Source organism: Rhipicephalus sanguineus, chromosome 8 (genome assembly GCF_013339695.2).
Source record: "Rhipicephalus sanguineus isolate Rsan-2018 chromosome 8, BIME_Rsan_1.4, whole genome shotgun sequence".
Taxonomy (NCBI): domain Eukaryota; kingdom Metazoa; phylum Arthropoda; class Arachnida; order Ixodida; family Ixodidae; genus Rhipicephalus; species Rhipicephalus sanguineus.
The window spans coordinates 10,037,979-10,059,201 of NC_051183.1; the positions used below are offsets into that span (position 1 = coordinate 10,037,979).

General features: G+C 48.3%; 1 protein-coding gene across 1 annotated transcript; it reads right to left on the minus strand.

Moving 5' to 3' along the window:
• Nucleotides 1–7,313: 7,313 nt before the first annotated feature.
• LOC119402596 (uncharacterized) lies at nucleotides 7,314–12,199 on the minus strand. Its single transcript, XM_037669731.2, has 4 exons — nucleotides 12,104–12,199; nucleotides 10,831–10,863; nucleotides 7,878–7,901; nucleotides 7,314–7,798 (listed from the first exon to the last, which is right to left on the minus strand). The coding sequence occupies exons 1-4, from the start codon at nucleotides 12,197–12,199 to the stop codon at nucleotides 7,517–7,519; spliced, it is 435 nt and encodes a 144-aa protein (XP_037525659.1). The 3' UTR covers nucleotides 7,314–7,516.
• Nucleotides 12,200–21,223: the final 9,024 nt, after the last annotated feature.

Below are 21,223 nucleotides of genomic sequence, written 5' to 3' on the forward strand. Positions count from 1 at the left end.
TTCTACCACTGAGCCACGCCAGGTCTATAAATTGCTTTGGAAAAACAGCCTACGCAGGCGTAATATCGGTGCAACGTCAATTGTGGTTGTGGTGCTGGCTATCTAATTTTACAAGAAAGCAATAAACACTACATGATACTCCTACGACGTCTACTCCTACGATACAGGCGTCATATCAGATTAAAGTCTGTAGTTCCAGTGTTGGCTCCGCTTTTATAGCAGTCTAATAAACATTACGTTTGTATTCCTATGATTCAGCAAGCTATATTGAAGCATTGCTCGACCCCGGAGGAATACATTAACGAATGTTACATATGATATCCACATCACCGCACCGTAAAGTGCACTTAGTCCGCCAGAACGACGCAGTGTCCTCTTCATTTCTTACGAGGCTGGGCGATGGCCGCATGCTGACCGACGATGATGCCAGATTAATTGACAGCCGCTTTGTAGACTAGGCTACATAGGCCACATACGCCCAGGTAGTCTAAAAATACGACAAACACCATCCACTGATGTTGGTCTACGTAGCACTATCCAGACCTACCAGCCTCGACGGCCTATACCTCACCAACGCGAAGGGTGGCTTCAGGTTCCGACATGTCGCCGGCTCTGTCGACAGACAATTTGTCGACGAAATGACCGAGGCATCCACGAATTCCAACAGCTCTACCATACCAAATACTTCACTACACATGGACCCAGGCCCGTAGCCAGGGGGGGGGGGGCGCCCCCCCCCCCCCCGAAATTTTTATGATACATGGTGTTTTACCGAAAATAAATAATGAAAATAGGCTTTTTTTTTCTCAAATAGTCAAGGCTTTCAGCAAGTGCCCCCCCCCCCCCCCTGAAGAATATTCCTGGCTACAGGCCTGAGATGGACCCCTCGTCACCACCATCACTACCGTATCCTATAACAAGTCATGACCAGCTGCCGGTGCTCACTGATCACGGTGATGATGCCCTTGTTCAAGAAATGTCAAGAACTTCTTGCACACATGCACACGGGTTCGTGAAACGTGCGTGCGTTCTCGGGACACGTATAAGCACTACATATCAGCTTACCGCTTCTAGTGTTGGTAATACCCACATTGCCATTGGCAGCGTTACCCAGCCGTAAACAACTGGTTATATAACACATATGCGGCTCTTCAACATATATAACTGTGTGTATATAATTTATACAGGTCTTTAGCGTCATTTTGTAACGTGTCGCTCAGTAAAAAAAAGGTTACGCCACAGTCACCTACCCGCCGCATGCTTCGCATAACATCGACTCCCACGGTACGTGGGATCTGCCGAATTTTTTTCTATCTATCTATCTATCTATCTATCTATCTATCTATCTATCTATCTATCTATCTATCTATCTATCTATCTATCTATCTATCTATCTATCTATCTATCTATCTATCTATCTATCTATCTATCTATCTATCTATCTGTCTGTCTGTCTGTCTGTCTGTCTGTCTGTCTGTCTGTCTGTCTGTCTGTCTATCTATCTATCTATCTATCTATCTATCTATCTATCTATCTATCTATCTATCTATCTATCTATCTATCTATCTATCTATCTATCTATCTATCTATCTATCTATCTATCTATCTATCTATCTATCTATCTATCTATCTATCTATCTATCTATCTGTCTGTCTGTCTGTCTGTCTGTCTGTCTGTCTGTCTGTCTGTCTGTCTGTCTGTCTGTCTATCTATCTATCTATCTATCTATCTATCTATCTATCTATCTATCTATCTATCTATCTATCTATCTATCTATCTATCTATCTATCTATCTATCTATCTATCTATCTATCTATCTATCTATCTATCTATCTATCTATCTATCTATCTATCTGTCTGTCTGTCTGTCTGTCTGTCTGTCTGTCTGTCTGTCTGTCTATCTATCTATCTATCTATCTATCTATCTATCTATCTATCTATCTATCTATCTATCTATCTATCTATCTATCTATCTATCTATCTATCTATCTATCTATCTATCTATCTATCTATCTATCTGTCTATCTGTCTGTCTGTCTGTCTGTCTGTCTGTCTGTCTGTCTGTCTGTCTGTCTGTCTGTAAAAACGGCAGGAAGGGGAATATGGAAGCTTGCGATGAAAAAATCCGTAAGCAGGGGGTGGGTGCTCGAGCCGATACGTTTCGACAAGTGCACTTTTCTTCCAGCATTGAAGTTACAGCCTTGAAGAAGATAAGTCCACTTGTCGAAACGTCGGCCCGAGCACTCGCCCCCTGTTCATCTATCTATCTATGTTATCTATCTATTTTATCTATCTATCTAATATATCTATCCATCTCTTGCCACTATGGAAAACATAAAACTACGCCTAACACAGGACACAAGAAGAAAGAAGTGGACGGGACCAGCGCTAACAACTGATTTATTTGGATGACGCCTCTTTCCGTCTGCAGGACCATAGCTATTCCCTCACTCAACACAGTGGGATGCACCTGCCTAGGCATTGCCAGGTTTGTAAAACCACAGGAAAAGGAAAATGCGGGCAGCTTTTCAGGCAGGCAAAGATCATCGGCCGTGCGAAAGACAGATAATAATAATAATATCTGAGGTTTTACGTCCCAAAACCACGATATGATTATGAGAGACGCCGTAGTGGAGGGCTCCGGAAAATTCGACCGCCTGGGGTTCTTTAACGTGCACTTAAATCTAAGTACACGGGTCTCAAACATTTTCGCCTCCATCGAAAATGCAGCCGCCGCGACCGGGATTCGATCCCGCAACCTTCGGGTCAGCAGTAGAGTACCATAACACTAGACCACCGTGGCGGGGCGTGCAAAAGACAGAAAGGCACGGGAAATAATCGAAGCCTCGCATATTATACGATACGGGCCTGATAAGTGTATCAGTGAAGCTTCGTTACGCCTATACAAGAAAGAAGTTGAATTTCTTGTTTGTCACGTTCTCATGCACGATGTACGGTTATTTTTGATGCTGCGCATGCGCTTTGCTGTTGTGGGAAAGAGGCGTCATCCATATAAATCAGCTGGTTAGTCCGCGCTGGTTCCGTCCACTTCTTTCTTCTTGTGTCCTGTATGTAGGCGTAGTTTTATGTTTTCTATGTCTTACCAACTAGCCCCCCACCCTACGCTTCTTGCCACTAGGCAAGTTATTGCACGGCATATTCCTTGCACGAACATTTTCTTTTCTACTGGGGAAATGCCTGCCCACGGAAAGAAGTAATTCACACAAGCGACCCCAGTCGTGTATGTGCATGTCACTGTCAACGCCCCCTTTAGTAACGCCCGCCCCCGCTTTTGAAACTGGCTACTGCCGGCAGCACACTGGCACATCTCGCATCTTAGACAAAGCCTTCTGTAAGCGTAGCAGTGGCATAATTAGTGAATTTTTTTTTATTTCGTACCCTCTCCTCCGGCAGCTGAGATGTTATAATTACTCCTATGAAGTGACACCTTCAATCCGCGCTAAGTGGGGCTACACCGACACAACTTCAAGCTGCCCATTTTGTCCTGCGCCGGTGCGGGACGCAGACCTGAACCACCTCTTATGGACATGCCGTGGGCTACAAGCGGCTCGTCGACGCCATCTGCGGCGTGCAGGACTTCAGCACACCAGGCCACCGGACCTGCAGCGATGGATATACGGTCCGAATCATAGGTCCCTCCTGGACTTCATGGAGGAAACACAGCTGCACCATTTTGTGTAACGTGTATTGATGCCGCAGGGCAAACTCACGGGAATAAAAAAATAAATAAATAAATAAATAAAAAAAGTAATGAAGTTACGTTACAATTACTGCTGGTTGAAAGTAATCACATTACATCACCATTACTTTTGAAATGTGATGAAACTGCATTGAAATTACCACAGCAAAAGTTCATGATTGTCTAGAGTTTCGAGGACCGTGGCCTTCCAGCGATTCGTTATTCAATGCTTCGAGTTCGGATGACACGGCTTTTCTGTGGGCCTGCCACTTTCCCACGCATGAGGCTTGGCATTCAGATTAAGCTTTCTGTTACTTTTCTTTCCCTCTATGGTGATTTTTTTTATTCCATGTGGAAGCGGACAAGTTATATTTTATTGAAAAGTGATTGAAAAATTAGGTAATTGAGTCTTGAAAGTTGAAACTACTGCTTGAAGTAATTCACCACATTACTAAATTGGCAGACCACCGAATTGTTTCATTACGTTACTCATTACAGCAAAAAGTAATTTAGCTACTGTTATGTTATTACGGTAATTTCATTACAGACAAGTCTGCTCGGCAGTGAAGACGCTCGACAAGTTCTCCGCCAGTTGCCTGTGACTCGCAGAGAGCCAGTGCCTGTCTGTTGACTGAGCGATTCCTGCGTCATGGGTGCGTTGTGCAGTACTGCGTGTGCTGGACGATACGAAGTAATAAACAGTGTCCCGTGCGTATCATTGGGCTACTCTTCAACGCGTGGTTTGATTGACTACAGTACGATTGTACCACGACGGAAAGAGAAATTCGCAGCCGAGCGACCTTCCCACTAAGCTGTCCTCCGATTTTTCGCTGCACAGGTTAGCCTGACGACGCTGTCTGTAGTGCCCTCTTTTGGACAGACAACGAAGCCAGACGTTCGCATGTGCTTCAGCTCGTGTCAAAACGCGGGACGTCCAAATATGACACGATGCTAACACCCACATGCAACTCACTTCAGCAGTAAAGCGAAGGCGTTCGGAATAGTACGAACAGCCAATGAAAAAAATCTAAGCCAGTTCTACCCCAAGTGAAAGCCGTACTAACTGCGGAGCGTTGTCAAGGCGATGGACTGGGCTAGTTGGTACATGTCGAATTGGATAAAAACCAACGGGAAACACGAACCGCAGAGAAAGAACACGACGGGACAGGCCGTCGTGTTTTTTCTCTGTGGTTCGTGTTTTATGATGCAATGCGGAGCGTTGATTCGCCTGTGTTTCCGTTCTGTTTAGCTTGTGCTCTTCTGCTCTTCTCTTGCGTTTACCTGCGTTTCTCTGCTTCTGGCGTTCCAAGACGCGCAGCCTGCACGTCCTGTGTGCATTACCTGCGTGACGGCTACGCGAGACATGAGACGACGCCAGGGCGGTCCCTCAAAGTGCTCCGCAGTCAAAAGGTGTCGCACCAGAACAGGCGCCAGGACGCCACATAGTTCAAAAGTGATGACCGTGACCGCGGTTCCCGTACATTATTCCCTTTGTATACAGGCGTAAACTGATGCACTCGTGGCCCAAATATGTGCACCCCTAGAGAAATAGATATAATCCGTTGTGCGCCCTTTTTGGCTTCTTCCGAGGATCACCGCAGTCCTTCCTGAACTCGACCGCCGCTATGCGTTTGTCGTTTGACCGTGCACGAGTTTCGAGGCATTTATTGCACGCTGAAACGAGGGTTTGCATTTCTCTCCTGCGCCGCAGGGGTCACACTTCCGGCCGGCGCGTATATTTGATATTGCTATCGGTCCCGACGCATTAAGCTGCTTCCGCGTCGTTTGCATTTTGGGACGAAGTGCAAATATGCGTGTGCACGCTATTTCGTAGAACGTTAAACCTCGGATTGTGTAACTTGGTATGTAGTCCAAACGGGTCAATTTTATAATAAAGGAGCGTGTGAGCATGAATTGAATCGGAAAAATTGGTCCTGCCCTATACTTAAGGAAGGCATTGTGGGCCGGCCGTTGTATGATGCCTCTGGCCAGGGGCCTAGCTAGAACTTCAGTAGCATTCAGTAACGTAGGCGCTCCTTTGATCTCATTAACAAAAAAAGAACATGATTTTTTTGTCATTACGTTGGGTATGAATGTTATGTTCTGGAGAGGTTGACGCAGTGGCGCACGTGTTTGTGGAAAGGGCTTCTAAGTTTTCTTGTTACCCTTTTTTTTTGGGCGCGATATCTTGTCCGGTATTGACGGTTTTCCATGAATAAGCAAGCTCACCCAATCTGTTAGTTGAAGTCAGCACTCTGTCCCGTGTCTTCCTTGTGTTTTGTTACGTGTGTGCCGTTTTACCTATGAACGTAACTATAGTCGGATACAACTTAAGAAGTCCGGAGAGCCCAGACGACCAAAGCGCAGCAACCCATCGCCTCCGCGACTAAAGAAATAGTCCCGCTCATGCACGCGGCAATGTTCTCTGAAGGCGGAGTCACCGGGCGTCCGGATCATGACGTCACTCTGAAGAGTGTGCCCATTGGTGCAGGCTTGTGTGCATACGCCTTTGGGGAGGAAATGCCGCGGATTTCTAGAGTAGTATCCGACTATAGAACCTTTTTTCTTCGGGAGGGGGGGGGGGACCACCCCTCCCCCCTTTAAGTATTTTCGTGCGTCTGTTTGTATATGTGCATGTATACATCCGCGTACAAAATGTAAACATTTCAGGGGGGGGGGTCTGAAGCCCCCCACCGAAACCACCCCTCTGACTACGCCAATGACTCTGGCTTAAAGGTACACTAAAGAGAAAAGCGAAGTTGTTCGTATTAGTAAATTACAATTTCACAATACCCGAAGCACCACCCTTACCGCGAGAAGACGCTCGGTAAGCGAGAAGACGCGCAAAAATAAAGCACAGGTGGCGACGCCGCCTTGAAGTTCTCGCACCAGCTCGCCATGACGTCATATACATTTACGGTGTCTGCGGTGTTTGTCGGTAAAAATTATATACATTGTGTTCTAAGGGATTCAAAGTCATAACATAGCGAGTTTCAGAATATTTCATCAAACCGGTGTGACCGAAATACGCAACAAAATTTTGAAATTCGTTACGTCATGATGACGTTCAAATGCCGAAGTTTCGGCGCGAAATTCAAACATGAAACATTGTATCAATCTTTTTCTTCGAATAATTAACCTGTAGTGGCAAAATAAATTACAGTGGAGTTCTGAAGAATCAATTTATCTGTCTGAACTGATTTATGTCTCACTTTAGTGTCCCTTTAAGGGGCCCCTAAACCACCCAGAGGTCGAAACTTGGTTGCTGCAGTTGCGCACGAGTCTTGAACGAACACGTAGCTGCGAGAATTTTTCGAAACGGTGCCGTAATAGCGACACGCGTTTCTATGATCCAGAAGCGCCCCTCGCTCTTTCCTGGCCGAGTGCTCCTCCTCACCGAGCGAGGAGGGAGAACGGCCCTCCTCTATGTATATTCGTGCGTGCGTTTGCACGTCTACGCATGTATACACATATGCAAAATGAAAATTTCGGGGGCGGGGGTGAGAGGGTAATAAAGGGAGCCGACGAACGGCACGAAAAGATGTGCGCATCCGGCACCGGAAGGTCTTCCGGAAGTTGGGTAATAGACGTGCGAAACTGAACTGTGTTAAGTTTTCATTCGTTGTTGTTGTTTCTTTTTCGTAACGTGGTGCAGTAGTAGCAGTATCCGTGGTGTTGTCCCGAATAGTCCGGTGTCCCAACGTGGATTGAATGCCTGGGTGTGAACCGAGACTCATTCGCCTGTAGTGTTCCTTCTTTAATGGTAGGTGGCTGTGGTGGTAGAGCGCGTTGTATTGGTTGTTGTTGGTGGTGGTTCAATAGCCGTCCTTGAGAGGAACCTCCTTCTTGTACGTGGTGCTCTTGATGTGCGAGCCGTACCCGTGCCGGGCGCCGGCACCGGCGCCACCGCTGGCAGGCAGGACCATGGTGTGCCCGCTGCTGCCCATGGCGCCGCCGCCAACGCCGCTCGCGGGCAGGACCAGAGTTTGGTGTTCGTGTAGTGACCGCGGCCCGGCCATCATGAAGGGCGAAGCACCACTTACGCCTAGCGGGCTGCCCATCTGCGCCGACACGCCCGCGATGTACTCCAGGGTGAGCTGCAAGAGACAACGCGCATTGTCACCGGGTCAATGCACACGGGGTTCGCGCGCGGGCTCATGGCCAGGCCACACTTACCATGTTGGCGATCTGTTGCCGGACCTGTGCGGGGAAAAAAAGAAAGAAGCGAGAAGAAGTCAGCAAGGGCGAAGCAACGAATACGGTAACAACAAATTGGAATGTTATACGAAGTAAGGCCAGCAGCTTTGAGAGCAGTATCAGTTGTAGTAAACATAAACTTATTAACTTATTAAAGTGACATGACCGCGAAACACGGGTGACGACTGCGAACACTCGCTGTCAAAACGCTGGTGTAAGGAAACGCGGCGAGCGAAGCGACCTTCGTGCTCTCTATAGCTTTACTCAAACAGCCGCTAAGTTTGCGTCGAAGCGATAGACAGCACGAAGGAACCATAGACAGCACGTACAAATGTATGAACCGTCTGCTGATCCTGGACAAGATTGGGCGCGCGTGACCGCGCCCGGCCGCTCAAGGTACACAGTTACAGCCGGAGTCACGCAGCCTCCCCCCCCCCCTTCCCTCCCTCCGAGACCCCCCACGGGCCTTTCGCGCTGAGGAGGATGGCCGGCGTGTTTCCTCTCCGCTTGAGCCGCGTTCGTCGGCTGCACTCGCACGCATTCACTCGCACATAGAAACATCGCGCCTAGAGCGTTCATATAATTGCTATCGCGATAAAGTTTCCGTGCTGTAGCATTTTATGTTTACTTTATTTAAGGGCCCCCTCACCAGCTTCGAGTTATTGCAAATAAACGAGCGTGGCACGTGAATCACTCAGTAAAGATCGTGTCGGCAAATTACGAAACACTCGCGTGGCGCGAAGATGGTCAAAAATTTAAAACGTGAGGCTGCGCCCTTCCTTTCGCGCCGCGGGAGCCACGCTGCGTGGGGAAAGGGAAAACGCACGCGTGTTAGCGTCACAGGCGCTCATTGAAGCTTCCACGGCCAATCCATGCGCATCCAGACCGACTGTAGAACGTCACTGACCATGCCACGTGACTTGTGTTCTTTATCCAATGGAAATTGCACAATGCCGCTACAGCAAGTGCGCCAAAACCGAAATAAAAATAAAAGGGATGTGGTACTCGTGGCGCCAATACGACGAGTTCCCTCTCCTCCGGCACTTGAACGCAAAGGAGCTTTTTAGTCGAAGCAAGTGGAAAGAGTTTATACTCTGGCAGTGAAGGTCGCCTGCTGGACGGATGGTGAAAGGACTTGGTGATTAACCAAACTTTTCAATGGGAACACGCGTATACCCGTTATGTTCAATTATTCTATAAGCCCAAAACCGCGCCCTTCTGTCCCTATTCTATAAACCCAAACTTCTGTCGACCATAGAATACCCAGCAAGAAACTGCGCGAGACAAGCCAAGGGCGTGACCTCGCCTCCCCTGTCAGCCCCAACATTCCTTTCTACAACTCTGGCAACGTTTTCGTTTCTGATGACCCATTGTTTTAATCTTCTTTGCTTTGTTTTAATGTTCATTCGTTTCAATGTATAGCGACCTGTTAATAAGTGGTCGATGCGATGCGAATTTGTACTCTGTACAGGGAAGCCTACCAAAACACACGTCACCGCGAAACCCCACATACTTTGAGGAACATCTCCGAAACCTTTTAACCACGGCTGGCGAATTCGAGAGAGTCTGCTACCTCAAGAAAAACAAACTTCACTGTCGTTCTTAAACTGACAGAGCGCTACAACGGAAATGAAAGGACAGCCGAGTCGGTCGAGAAAAAGGACAGAGCGCTCAAAGGAAATGAAATGGCGCTTTGTCGTCTTTTTTTTTTTTTTGGCCGGCTCGGCTATCTCTTCATTTCCTTTGTAGCGTTCCAACGGTTCAAGGACGACAAACCAACTTGCTCAATCGTCAACGCTTCTCCCCTGTCGGTCGTGCTCAAGGCCAACGGAACGAGTGAAGAGGGCTTCTCCCCAAATATCCTCTTATTGCGGAGAAGCAAGCTTTGACGGGTACATTCGGGCGAGCTGTGCGCGCACGCTCGCTAGGATAGCTTTTGAAATCCGTTCGCGGTACCGTGCACCGGCTACCGAGTTCGGGGGTCTAAAAGCTCGGGGTCACGTGACCTGAGTAGAAGCATCACGTATGACGTCACTGGTGGAACGGCACATCGCTGTCGACCTTGGCGGTGGTGATGCTGACAAGATAGCGAGAACCGCGAAGCCTCATGGCGCGTAGGTTACTGACGGCGAGATATATCTTCTACGCATTAGGCTACACGGACTGATAAAAACAAGCGCAGCTTTGGAGAACATATGGCGCCGAAAATGACTACATTTGCCTTATAGCCTCACTCACATCGTCCACGTGATATTATTTCTATAAGCAACTTATTCGCGAGCGTCTACATAGCTTACAAGAGTAAGCAGGATAACAAAACCAAAAAAAAAGTTTTGCTCGCGTTTTCGTAACCAAGCTATTGTAACGATTCTATCTCTATGCTTTGTGGTTCAATAATAACCTGTCACCTGCCTCAACCTTTGAAGGGGTCCTGCCTGCATACAAATAACCTGTCATTATACGTATCATATCCGATAAGAGCTGATTGATTGATTGATTGATTGATTGATTGATTGATTGATTGATTGATTGATTGATTGATTGATTGATTGATTGATTGATTGATTGATTGATTGATTGATTGATTGACACTGAGGTCATGTGCATGGAATACATGCACGTTATGCAACCCTTATACTTGTAGAGCTACGTACTTGGAAACCTCAGAATTTGCGAATCAAGACACGCTATGTGAATTGGCTCTTGTTATAATTCACCTATGTGCCTGTGGCTATCACATAATCGCACGGTGTCGCTGCTCACGAGCCATGAAAGTAAAGAGAGCGCGTGTTCACTATTAACTCACAACTAAACAATAGTGTTTATTGGGCCGTTATAGGGATGACTGCGTGTTCGCCTCGCCCTTACGTGACTTCGAGCGCGCCGGTCTCCGGGGAGACAAAGATGGCGCAACAGGGAGTGCTCTACTCACCACCATGAGGCCGTACTGAAGCCTCTGCTTGTCCTGCGTGAAAAAGAAATAAGAAGTAAGTAAGCTTCCTCGAAGGCACTTTTACACCTTGTAAATCTCCCGGTATTTTCCTCACGATCGTCTTGACCAGTTCCATTCATCTATATATTGCACATTGCGGATCGCTTTATCCGACAAGTTCAGCATATGCATCTACGGCGTCGAGGGCAGGATGGCAATGCGCTCAGATTACAGAAGTTCGAAAGGTCGTTCAAATAACTGCTCGATGAGATGACACATCGACGTAGAAACGTCACCACATCGGGGCACGTCGTCATAGGAGTGCGGAGGGTTCCCCATTGGGATCGGAGGATGGAGTGGGGGGGGGGGGGGGGTGATTTCATCCTTTCCCAGCCACGTTTTGTCGAGTCTATAACACGTTTCACGGTAGATGAAAAAAAATGAAAATGAAGCGATTACACGCTTCTCACAGTGGCTTGGATTTGGTCTGTAGCTTTCCGGAAGTAAATATGGGAGGTAAACAGTTCTTGGAATTCAACATGAGGGGCCTTTGGCCGCCATTATCGTCAAAAACCTGCTTGGCCATAACCCTTCTCTTTAAACAATGACGGGACAGGTCCGACTGAGTAACGGTGTGGGGCAGACTTTGCGCCCCCCCCCCCCCTTAGGTGAACACGGGGGAAGGGCGCCCTCCTTCTGCTCCGCCCCCCCCCCCCCCGTCCTTCGACATCCTTGAATGCTTGCGTCCATAGGCCCCGTGTTTTCAATCTACCGGGGGAGGCTGGGACCCAGTTAGGCCAAATTTTTCCTGGGAGAGGGTCTGGGAAAGGGGAGTTTTGCCCCCCCCCCCCCTCCCACCCGAAAAGAATTCTGTAGAGGGGGGTCCCGAGCCCTTCAGCACCCACTGTAGTCGGCGCATATGCTTACGCCCAACAGGAGGGCACGCAGTGACGTCACCTAGGCGGCCATGTTGTTCCACAGCCAGCAAATTGAAAAAGCTACGCTCTATCTAGATCTCCTTGTCTTTATAAGAAAACAATGGAAGCTGCGAATGGTACAACAAATGCCTGTGCATCATCGATGCCACTATTTAGTTCCACAGCCAGTACACTGACAAACTTCGCTATGTCCCGATCTCTCCAGAAGGCACATTGCCGCGAATCATACAAAGAAAGATGGCGTACGCTGACGTCACGCGTATACCCCTTTGGCGGTGATTGTAGTCGCGAGACGATCAGCAGACGTTGTGGCCACCGTATGGCCGTGGACTTACCGCCATCTGCTCGTTCCAGCAGCCCGGCGTCTGCGCCCGGCCGCTGATCGCGGCGAAGGCCAGCAGGACAGCGGCGACGAGGACGACTGGTGCCATGGCTCGCGACTGGAGGCGTCCGGGCCCCGGGTCCTAGTCTATATACGACGCTCCTTTTCTCAAGCCGCGTCGGTGAGGGGGCCCTTTTGATCTCTTTTCTCTTTTCCGTGAAAAGATTCTTTGAGAGCATGGCTGCATGCAGCCAGCTGAGGCTCCCATTCGCGGTCGGTCACGAACGCGCCGCTCTTCAAAGACCGCGGGGTGCCCGCAGATCTGCGCTTTCATACGGCGGCCACTGCGCGGGAAATCGTCTCGGTTTGATCGCCGCGGCGGCGCTGCTTGGTCCTGCCATTGGCTACTGTTTTCCTCTTTCACGCGCTGTCCCGACACATGAGCGCTATGCGTGTAGAGAAAATGTTGCCCACGCAGCCTTCGGCAGCTGCACGTCTTTGGTAAGACACTCCTCCGCAAGTGTCTTTAAGTGTGGCGGCTCCGAAAATATCTATCGCCTTGAAAAGGGACACCGCTGGACTACTCGTTCTCGCCGACGCCGCCGCCAATGGCCAAGGCAGTGTCCATATACCAGCGGTAAAAGAGCAGGCCGATCCACGCGTCGCTGTTTGCTTCACCTCGGAGAGACACAGCTGGGGGCTTGCTCGGTCCTTGTTTGCTCTTGGCTAAACGGTGGTTTATTGCCCGCCTGTCTTGTGCTGCTTGGTCAGTGTCGACCAAGAGAGGGCTTCTGTGCACGTCTTGGAACACAGTCGCGAGCGTGATTTCCAGTGGCGTAGCCAGACATCATCTTTTTTAAAGACGATAGTCTTTCTTGGGGAACTTAAACGCCGAAATTTTGGTCTGTCTTTCTGTCTGTCCTGTGTTTAGAAAAATTTATTATCACAGACGCTTCACATCAATAACAATTCAACGTAACATTTGCTTGCTAGACATACGTTTACGAGAATGACAAAACAAACTTCAGTTACATGGAACAAAACACGAATTGACGAAGGCAACACGTACAATCGATGTTTCACATATATATAAACACACACAAATTTGTCACAAAAGGATGGATATACATATGTACATTACATGGCAAACGAAAAGCACAAATAAAACGTGAATATGTACATTTTGCGTATTTACATGGTATTTCGGCCGGCACCAAAAGAGACATCAGCCTACCAGAACCAGGAAGGCCGAAAGACAAGCTTCACGCGTCTGTCACAGACCAACACAAAAGGGCAAGACCACTGCCTGAGGAATTCCTCCTCCCCGAGAAAGAAGAGCTCCTCTGACAGAACAGACAGAAGCTCCGAGTACAGTCGCTCTAGGATCGGGAAGAGAGCGCGACGGCGACGGCCTGCTGCAACCGCCTCGCAGCGGTTGCGCCAAAGACAGAAAGCACCGGCAACAACGAGAAGGCAGGCGAAGCGGCCTCGAGAACAACGCCCAGAAGAAACGAAGCGATCTATTCTGAGCCCGCGAAATCCAGCATGCACGGCCCTCCAGAAAATACGAGCAATAACACATTGCTTCAGAACATGCTGATTTGTTTCCTGAAGGGAGCAGTTCGGGCATGTTGCGGACTGGACCATTCTCCACCGCTCGAGGCGGTCGAGAGTGGGAAGCACACCCCACCCCAGGCGCCACACGAAGTCCCGGAGGTGGCCAGGCAGAAAAGATGCCGTTAGCGCGCTCCAAGACACACGACCAGAGCGAGCACGGCGAGCCGGAGGAACTAACGGGAGCAACAAAGCCGCTGTTGTGTTAACAATAGGATTGTTTTGCACATCTACTCCAGGACAGGTCAACTGGACATGGCGAAAAAATGCAACAGCTGTTGCATAAAATGCAGGGAGTGTTATTGACTGAGGGCCCCTGTTAAGATGCATATTAGGCATCAAATGCCGGAGGTGAGTGCCCAGAAAGTAATACGCAAGAGTACGCGCGGGCGATTCTTCCCCTTGTACAAGGCGCAACAGGAAGCGCAGTGCCAGCAGCCGGCAGCGTATAGACACCGAAGGGAAAGCAAAGCCTCCCTGGGCGCGCTGCTGTCCTAGTGCCGCGCGAGAGACCAACTCAGTGCCACCTGACCAAAAAAAGGAACACAATGCCGACTGCAGCGATCGCACGATACGTAAAGGCGGCTGCACCACGTGACAGAGGTACCAAATACGACCGCAAAATACAGTCTGCGCAAGGTACCTTCGCTCGAGAAGCGGAAAGTCGAAATCCCGTGCGTCCTGAATTTTTTGTCTTACTTCTTCGAGAGCGGTTGACCAAACGGAGTCACAAATGCCATAGTGGGTGACTAAGTTCATACTTGTGTACATTGTTGATCAAAAAGCAAACATTACGCATATCTGAGGCGCAACATCACTAGGTAAGTATTAGACGGTGTGTTCCTTTAACAGAAAATACATAGATACGCAATTTTAAAGACCTTGATGGTATGCGTTTAACGTTGAGACTTAAAAGATTGCCACAGCTGAAGCGATCAGCGGTCCAAGCCGAGCAAGCGCGAGCGCCAACAACAACCGTCTTCGTCTTCTTCTTTCGCAGGCGTTCTTGTCTGCGCCCTACCATGTTACAAATCACTCCCCCGCGGAAAAGGAGCCATCCTGGCGACCTAAGGAACAGGTACAACTGGTGGGTCATAATGCGGCTTCAGTCGATCGACGTGAACAGTCTCGCGGCCGCGACGACGGCGGTTCGTAGATGATTGAACAGGCTCAATCATATAGTTAACTGGGGATGCTTGACGTAGGACACGGTAGGGGCCTTCGTACTTCGGGACTACCAGCCCGCAACACAGCACTCATGTTTCCCGACGTATTGCCAGATGGCCCATATCTCACGCAGCGCCTCTTCTATCGTCTTTAGACGACATTTGCAGCGAAGCACGCAGATACGCGGCCAATTTTTTTTTCCGGAGTGGGGTTCAAGCATACTTTGTGTATGTTTGTGTGTGCGTTTGTATGTATGTCTGTGTATATATATATATATATATATATATATATAGTGTGAGCGCAGCAAATCAGTGACTCTTCTTTGTCATCTCGACATATCATCATCATTTGTGCAACTTCCTCATCTGTATATATCATCATCATTGTAGAACAGCTCGAGCTAGACTCGAATAAAGCGGTTCCTCGTAAGTGGTTCCTCACAATATATATATATATATATATATATATATATATATATATATATATATATATATATATATATATATATATATATATATATATATATATATATATATATATATATATATACACATGCAAAATTGACTTTCCGGTGGGAGGAGGGGTGAACTCCCCCTCCCCCTGGCTACGCCAGTGGTGATTTCGTTCAGCAACGACAGCCTTGCAACCCGCGCCTTCATGCTTCATTCACCCCTTCAGGCGCTGTCTCCACATTTGCGTACGCAACTTGCTTTTGTCAGTTTTCTCGACTAATGACCAGTAAAGAGCAACCAATGAGACTAAGACACAATTAAGCTAAGGAAAGCACATGGGGACATCCCGCCGACGGAAAGGGTACTCTTTCGTCCACTTCAATTCTTTTCGATTTAGGTTATGATCATTACACTACCGTTAAAAACAACAAATATTGTCCCCCATATGCTTTCCTTGGTTTAATTGTCAGTTGGATTCATTGGTTGTGTATAACAAAGAACAGAGCACCTCGAACAATTCCCCTTCTTTCGTACAAGGAAGAGCAAGAAACATATTGAGCGTTGGATGAAACGAACCTTTTGCGTAATCAGCGTGTATTCATTTATTTTTAATTTGCTGCTTATTGCTGCAGATAATCACTTTGCTGAAGGCACTATCATTCTCGATGAGTCGCTCGACGTTCCGCTTTACGGAATCCCCGTCAAAAATATATTCTTGTTTGCTCAAAATTAATATAACAAAAAAAAATGTCTACAGTTGTTTCGAGCCTGCGATTTGTTGCTTTTTATGCTGATGAATACTTAACTGACCTCAGATGACATCAGGCTAATCCTCTCCCCTCCCGGTTGTATTGAAGGGAGGGGGTTGTAATAAGCACAGAACAATAGGTGGTTTCCTCGAATAGACGAGGCTTTCAGAAAGTCCCCCCCCCCCCCCATCCCCGAAAACGATTCCTGGCTATGGGCCTGTATTACATAGATATGTGCTTTTACTCTAATTATACTTAATTACAAAAAAAAATACGCGAATCAACGTATTATCACCTTCTCTTTGTTGTGTTAGAACATCGAGTGTCTTGGATTAAAGTTGTGTAAATTTGACGCATTTACAGGCAGTCCGTCATAACTCGCGCCTGAAAGGCTTAAGCAAGTCCCAACGTTTACACACCTGACTCTGGCAAATCAGCTCTGCGGAAGCCGGCAAGATGGCAGAAGCTTCCACTTGTTTTGTAGCTTCCTTCTACAAAACGGGTGTAACACATTTTTTTTTTTTTTCCTTTTCATGAACCTTCCTTCGCTCGGCGGTCTACCATATATAGAAGTGATTATAGGTGACACGCGATGGGCATTGTGGTTGCCTGCCTCTGTTTAATGAATGTGCAGTTTTGCTTAGGAACGCGGATCAGGACACACGAGAACAGTGACTAGCCGGGGGTGGCACACCAGGCACGTGCCCCTCCGGAAATTTCTGTCTTCCACGGGATGCAGAGCACAAAACGACACTCGACCACATTTGCCCCCACTCCGGATCGAGGACGTTCCCCTACCGAAATAAATGTCTGCCTACGCCACTGCACGGGAGATACTCGAGGCCAGGCTGATTGCAAAAGAAGCTGCCAACTGTGTGTCAGTGCCCCGTCGATTACTCTCGCTGTGTTCCAATTCTGGACAGCGTCGTAGACAGCTACGCTGACAGCCTAGAAGACAGCATCGAGCCCATGTTGTCCAAGAAATGGAACGCGTCTAGAAGACGTCTACGCGACGTGATGCCACCTCGCGTCGAGAAGAGAAAGCTAAGAAAAACAAACGTAAATGTTCTTTCTTTAGCCTATTTCGTGTTCAAGGCGAGATCCGAGCTACGCGAGCATTTCGCTGAGCCGCCATCTTGTTTGGACAGCAAAGTAGCCTGCATCGTTTTTGTCTCCGATGCTGTCTTCTCGAAGCTGTCTATTTTGCCGGCTTCGTGAAGATTGGACTGGGACTTAAGATGGCCGCTATCCACTTAGCTGTCTACGGTGAGTATTGGAACGCACCCTCTGAGCGCGAAGGAAATCGCCTCTCCAGACGATGCTGGCCTGCATGGTTGATTTCTCTTTTATTGTTCTCGTCTTTGCCATAAGTATATGCCACGTATGTTCCCGAAATTAAAACCAGTTGTCAGTAGCGTACGTCTTGTCGTCATCCTTGGTCTTTTCAGCGCTCATTCAATGTATACCAACTCAACTACAGGCCAAAAGTCTGTACTCTTGGAATGTCGCACTGCTGGGGCCTCCTGTTTAGCAGAGATGCAGGGGCGTAGCCAGAAATTTTTTTCGGGGGGGGTTCAACCATACTTTATGTATGTTCGTGCGTGCGTTTGTATGTGCGCATGCCTATATACGCAAGCAAAACTGAAAAATTTCGGGGGGGGGGTTTGAACCCCCCCAACCCCCCCCCCCCCTTGGCTACGCCCCTGCAGAGATGGTCTATACCGACCGCCCCTCTGACAGGCATTGGTCCCTGTGAAGCTTTCTTGATGATAAAGCCATACGGGTTTCCTCTAGAGTGCGGTCATTCTTTGAAAGGGTCGACGCCGCCTCGACTCGCGCGTCCGCCATGTTTTAGCCCACGCCGCGCTTTGGTTAAACGTGCATGCTGCGCCTACCGCCTTGTCGCCCGTCTGCTCCGCCGCGAGTCCCGCAGGATGACTGGATGTTGCGTGCCACAGTGCACGAACCATTCTAGGAATGGTTGGAAGATGTTTTCTTTCCCAAGGGATCCTAAAAGAAGACTTTTATGGACAGTGAGGATAAAGCGTGACAAGTGGCAGCCCACGAATGCCTCTCGTGTGTGCAGCGTGAGTATTGCAAGCCTTGTTGCTGTTTCCCATCACTTTTCCTTTGCTACGTCGGGTGTTTTGGGACGATTTCTGAAACGGTGTATATGTTACTAGTAACGCAGTCACAGAATAGACTATTGTAAGTTATGTGTGTGCCGTGGTTTTGAGTGCGAGTTGGTGCCTCTTCAGCGCGCATTGTCGCACTTGAACACGATCGAACGTTGAGCGAACTGGTAGTGCCAAATGGTTTTATCGCGTTTGAACCATTCGCATAAATTTGGCGCTGTTTTCGGGGTGCGCTTGGAAAACGTGCTTTCATTGTCTCGAGCATCTCCTTTTGTTTTGTTTTTTTATGCACGGAGGTGTGATAGTGAATATTGTCGCGTCTATAGTGAACTGCAAGTATTTGGTACGAGTTGTGTTTTCTTTGCTAGCAGGAACTAGAAATCGAGAATGTTATTTTTCGTTATCCGGTGGAATAATTTGCCAGAACTGCTTTCTCTGAACAAACGCTTTCTTGTGTACGTCACCATACGCGGTCATTAGTTTCAACGCGGCATTCACAGCGCTGAAAAACATTGAAACATTACATAAGTATAGTCGTTTCCGCTGCGATTAATAAACGACATTCTGATGCTTACTGCAATTTCGCTGGTATTTTTTCGAAATGGGAAATACAGCCATATTTTAAAATAGGTATTCAATAAGAGGACAGGAAGACGCATACATCCGGCAATCGGTCACATATAATAGCAGCCTCGGAACCTGCGCGCGGATTCCAATCGCTTTAAGATTTAGCTGAACAGCGAGTAGACCTTAGGACTCTCACGTCACCAAATTGATCACTGGTGATGGATGTTGGGAAATGCTGTGTGTATGGCACACGCAGTATTGAGACGCGCAATTTGCATTGCGCGTCTCAATACTGCGTGTCTCATTTCGAGAATTCGAGCTGGAATAATTTCAGACGTACATGAAAGCATACATTCTGCGCCTTTATGTAAGGCGCATTATTGCACCGCTTTTCGTTTCGGCAGTCCCGGGAATGATACCTTTCAATTCTTGCTTTCTAATAGACAGTATTCCGCATCTTTAACTTTCCTGAATAAAGCTAAACTGTCGTGCCTTCAAAAAGACACCGCACGAACATATATACCCGCAAAGTATAAAAGTAAATAGCGATGCCTGCAGCTCTCAGGGATCCAAAGCAGCTGTGCGCCGCTCAGCCACAGCCCAGCGGCCGCGCTGGCAGGGAGTATCACTGCGTTCTGCGACACCTTTAGGCGCAAAGAATTCGATTACTTGTTCTGATGCATACCTGGAAACTTTTAACTAGTGACTTCCGTGAACGATTTTGCGTTTGCGAGGGCAAATCCGGCACAAAGTGTTTTTACTCGAGAGCAAAAGGCTGGGAATCCGCGCGCCGGCAGTGCGCGCCTTGACGATTGGGCTCAGTAATGGCGACCGCTGTAGCAGACGACGCGCTTGTCTCCACCCTGAACGGAGCGGAGGCGAACGAGCGCATCCAGGCACTCTAGTTTCCTCTGCAGCTTCCTGCTGCAACACCGGTGGATGACGATATTTCCCGTTTATACAAATGAGTTATTGTTCCCCTGGGCTGCACCACGTGCTTCGCGTGCTTCGTTCGAACAAGGCGCATTGCAGAGAAGGTGGTTAGTCATTAGTGCTGGTGGGAGTGAACACAATATCTGCAACTGGACGAGCCGAAAGGTAGCGGGCGCACGCGTTCGATGCCAGAGTGCAGCACCCAGCGAAACGCTTTCAGCTATTAGCATAGGCGTGGTGTCCCGAAGGAGGGCGTTGGCCCCAACGTTGGCAGGCATTGGTGTGAAAACTCTCAGTGAAACTAGCTTATTGACCGACCAAACAGCATCAGAAACTGCTACAAGACATTTACATACTTTCTGAAGAGTACTGGACTCAGGGGCGGCGCCAGTGGGTGGTTTGGGGGGGTTCCAGCCCCCCCCAAATTTCCGCCTGCCCCCCCTTTGCCCCCCCCCAAGAGCAAGCATAGTCAAAATACAATGCATATGTTCCCAGCCTCTCTGCCCCCCCTGAAGGAACCCACTTGTCGTGGGTGCCCCCCCCCCCCCCCCCCAGTAAAAAAATCCTGGCGCCGCCCCTGACTGGACTACACTTTAAGAATACCACTGTGTTATTGTACACACGCATCACCTCTTCCTGTCCCCATTATCATCACTCTTTTTCCCCTGTGCAGAGTAGCAGGCCAGAGCGCTCGGGCCGACCTCTCTGCCTTCAATGTCTCCATTAGGGGGAGTTGCACCGCACACTTACAAACACATGCACGAGCATGCATAAAGGATGTTGCACCCCCCTTCCCGAAGTAAACTGCTGGCTAAGCCCCTGCTTTGCATGGTGAAATATCAGTTTGCTGCAGCTAACTGAATGTTGCCCTCTGGTTGCGATATTGCCTTCGGCTAGCCGAATGGACAGGCCAATACCCGCCACGGTGGTCTAGTAGGTATGGTGCTTGACTGCTGACCCGAACGTCGCGGCGGCTGCATTTTCGATGGAGGCGAAAATGCTTGAGGCCCGTGTACTTAGATTTAGGTGTACGTTAAAGAACACTAGATGGTCGAAATTTCCGGAGCCCTCCACTGCGGTGTCCCTCATAATAATATCTTGGTTTTGGGGATATAAGCCCCACATATCATTATTAACAGCTAATTCTCGCTCTTGTAAGTTGCGCTTGCAGCTCATTCTTACGGTAAATTTTGTATGCGTTGCTTTTAATTAGTTATGTCCTTAAGTTGTCTTCGGTCAGGCTGTTATAACGCAGTCCTTAACACGTGTAGTCAAGAACAGTATTATACGACATTCGTGTGTTTAACGCAGAGTGGTGTTTTGATTGAATTTTCACACGAACTGCAATCATGGTGTGCACATTGATCTCTTCGCGTGGTTTGGTTTGACTGGTTTGTGTGTATTCGTGTTTATCATCTTTTGTATAATTAGGTGTTGGCTGTCCGGGCAATGAGCACATCCATTTATGCAAAAATGAGCAGCCAGTGGGGAGCTAGGTTGCGGTGTGGTGGGAGTT